This window comes from Gastrolobium bilobum, unplaced genomic scaffold (assembly GCF_033153095.1).
Source record: "Gastrolobium bilobum isolate Gb01-03AN ecotype WA unplaced genomic scaffold, APGP_CSIRO_Gbil_v1 utg1951, whole genome shotgun sequence".
In the NCBI taxonomy this organism is placed as follows: domain Eukaryota; kingdom Viridiplantae; phylum Streptophyta; class Magnoliopsida; order Fabales; family Fabaceae; genus Gastrolobium; species Gastrolobium bilobum.
In genome coordinates, this window is record NW_026898281.1 from 489,950 (window position 1) to 493,461 (window position 3,512).

General features: G+C 35.7%; 1 protein-coding gene across 1 annotated transcript; it reads left to right on the plus strand.

Moving 5' to 3' along the window:
• Positions 1 to 326: 326 nt before the first annotated feature.
• LOC133314473 (pectinesterase-like) lies at positions 327 to 3,016 on the plus strand. Its single transcript, XM_061515955.1, has 2 exons — positions 327 to 1,284; positions 2,325 to 3,016. The coding sequence occupies exons 1-2, from the start codon at positions 327 to 329 to the stop codon at positions 3,014 to 3,016; spliced, it is 1,650 nt and encodes a 549-aa protein (XP_061371939.1).
• The last annotated feature ends 496 nt before the right edge of the window (positions 3,017 to 3,512 follow it).

The window sequence follows — 3,512 nt, forward strand, 5'->3', positions numbered from 1 at the left end:
CATATATTATTCACAACCTTTTTAAATGGATTTTAAAAGTAATTAAATGAAAACTATTAAGAGTAGACTAGTGGTAAGAGATTTAATAGTTTGTATGAGGTTATAACTTAAAAGTTTAAATCTTAATGTCATCATTATATAAAAAAATAATTAAAAGAAGAAAATGAAAAAAAAAAAATTAAGCTCTTAATTAATCTTTTTTTTTTGGAAGTAATTAAGCTCTTAATCTTACGTAACAAATTCTCATAAGGGCCCGGATCATTTAATAACATGATTGTCCGATAATCACATTCACACCTACAACTCCTTACTAGCAAGTTATATATATGGTCTTGTGCAATCTATCCGTCCTCGTCAAAATTTCCATGGCTATTTCCGAGCTATCCATAACCTTATTCATGGTCTATTTTCTCATCAACTTTGCGTCTCTTGCATCCTCCTCTTCCTCTGCTGATACCATTTGCAACCTCACACCTTATCCAACATTTTGCGAATCCAATTCACCTTCAAAAGACCAAGCCGAGATACATGAATATGGCCGGTTTTTCGCAAGCAAATCCTTGTCATCATCAAAGAAGTTTCTTTCATTAGTCTCTAAATACCTAAAATCTCCCTCCAAGTTCTCTATGTCAACGATGCTTGCCCTTCAAGATTGCCACCTTATAGGTGACCTGAATATAGATTTTTGGTCTAAGACTCTACACAGTATCAATTCCACCAACACCCTCAGTAGCTCAGAAGCTGAAAATTTGCATTCCTTGATTAGTGCTACTTTGACAAACCACGACACCTGCTTAGACAGCCTTCAACAAACCGCGTCAAGCCCTGACGATGACCTACTAAGCCATCTTTCGAATGGAACCAAGTTTTATAGTATATCTCTTGCCATCTTTAAGCGGGGATGGACAAACAAAGTAAACAAAGAAAGAAAACTAGCAGAAAGCAATAATAATCTCATGTACGAGCGTATCATCAGAAGAGGAAGAAAGCTGCTTCAGTTGGATCCTGACAATGTTGTTGTGAACCAACTTGTTGTAGTGAACCCAGATGGCTCTGGAAACTACACAACTATCAATGATGCGGTGTCTGCAGCCCCAAACAACACCGGCGGTATCAATGGGTTTTTCATGATTTACGTGGTGGCTGGAATATACGAAGAGTATGTTTCTGTTCCCAAATACAAGCAGTACTTGATGATGGTAGGAGATGGAATTAACCAGACCATAATCACGGGTAATCGGAGCGTGGCAGCTGGCTGGACTACCTTCAATTCTGCTACATTTGGTAAGCTTCAACTCAAGCTTTTTTCATTCCGATCAGTTTATGAATTAAGGGTTTAGATCTTTTTCCTTTTATGGGATCGAGTATCTCAATGTAACGGTAATTTAGCGAGCCAACATTATGGATTAGACTTAGAGCTCAATCATGGATCCAATGAATGTAGTTTCAGTTGGCTAACACAAGCTGAATAGGTAAAAATAGAATCTGAGTTCGATTATCATCAAATGCATCTTTGGGAAGAAACAAGGAGCTTTAATTATGATTAAGTCCTGATTTAGGATTAGTCTCATAGTCAGCTCAAAGAGTTAAAACTTATGAAAATATTCAAAAGGCCCACTCGTCTCAAGAAAATAATTAAGCCCGGTATGCCAAAAAAAAAAAGCTCAGTCATGGAATCATCATTTAAGCTCTCTGGCAAAATTGAGTATGAGGGCAGGTGAAGGGCACGACGGTAGTGAGACTGAATCTCAACATTTTTTTTTTTTGATATAGGTATGAGGTGTATATAGCAAGGAGAAGATTTACTGGCATGGGACGATTATGTCCCGTTTTGCACTATGAATTCTATTGAGGCTGAGGTAGCTCACCCTATCCTATGTGTGAGGCACGTGTGCATAGGAAAAAAGGAGATTGGGTGTGAAAAGAAAATATTTATCCTAGTATATACACCGTCGAATTGGGGCTAATAAGGCGGTCCAGAACACGTTCTATTTTAACTTAGGATTAAAGTTATTAATTTGCCCTTTTCCAATCACATGCATTGCATGAGGAGGTTGCTTCAATTTCTTATAACAATTAATTAAAACCACGTGTAATGAAGAATCTTACTTTTAGGTATGATATAAGTCGTTACTCAAGATTTTAAGTACGTATTCTCTAATTATTTCATTTACATTGACAACAAGTAATAATAATTTATACTTTTCCTTGCTTCCTTTCCTTGTTAACTTTGTTTCAAAATTATTTTACACTTCAATTAGTTTGATCAACAAAGTATATATTATTAATTAATTAACCATATAGTTTTAATTTTCACACTACAGCCGTGGTTGCACAAGGTTTTGTGGCAGTCAACATAACATTTCGTAACACAGCTGGAGCAATTAATCACCAAGCAGTAGCACTCCGAAGCGGGGCAGACCTGTCTGCATTTTATAACTGTAGCTTTGAAGGATACCAAGACACCTTATACACACATTCTCTTAGGCAATTTTATAGAAACTGTGACATTTATGGCACGGTGGATTTCATATTTGGTAACGCTGCAGTTGTTTTGCAAGACTGTAATATCTACCCAAGACTCCCATTGGACGGTCAATTCAATGCCATTACCGCACAGGGCCGAACTGATATTAACCAAAACACTGGCACTTCTATACACAATTGTAACATAACCGCAGCTAGTGACTTAGCCACTAGTAATGGCACCACAAAAACGTACCTAGGCAGGCCATGGAAGCAATATTCAACAACAGTTTACATGCAGTCTTTCATGGATAGCTTCATCGATCCTTCGGGTTGGACAGAATGGTCAGGGGATTTTGCCTTGGACACCCTTTATTATGCTGAATTTGATAATCAGGGCCCAGGATCTAACACTAGCAATAGGGTTACTTGGCTTGGGTACCATGTCATCAATGCCACAGATGCAGTCAATTTCACAGTTTCTCTTTACATACAAGGTGATGCTTGGCTGCCTGCAACCGGAGTACCTTACTATGCTGATTTGCTTTGAATTGCACATTAAATAATACAATAAATAAAATTAGTTCTCTTTCGTTTCCGTCGTTATTACTTTTCTCTCATGTTGTAATCATCTCTCTTTTCTCTTTTCTTTAATGGTTCGTTAATTCGTTGTAATTTTAGTCTTTTGAGAACATAAAATTTTCTATTAAATTACATGATTTTTTTTCTTCAAACCTAAATTAGAATTAATGAATAAAATGTGCTGTGAAAGCAGAATGTCATTTTATCATACGGTAGAGACAAGCTTGACTATTTTCTCTCTCTATTATATTTTCAATCGTGATTGTTAATCTTATTTATATCTAAATGTTTTAATTTATTAGATATTTGAATAGTTAAATATAAACAAATCAATGATTAAGGTTTGGTGTAAGAATTTTTATTCTAACAACAGTGTAAGAATATCTTGTCCATATATATATATGGGTGAAATATTCTTATACTGGTGTAAGAATTCTTATTTTTACACCAAATTTTAATAATTG

Coding starts and splice junctions, on each gene's coding strand:
- LOC133314473 (XM_061515955.1), top strand. CDS start 327: ATGGTCTTGTGCAATCTATCCGTCCTCGTCAAAATTTCCATGGCTATT. Junction 1,285..2,324: donor CTTCAATTCTGCTACATTTG/GTAAGCTTCAAC, acceptor TTCACACTACAG/CCGTGGTTGCACAAGGTTTT.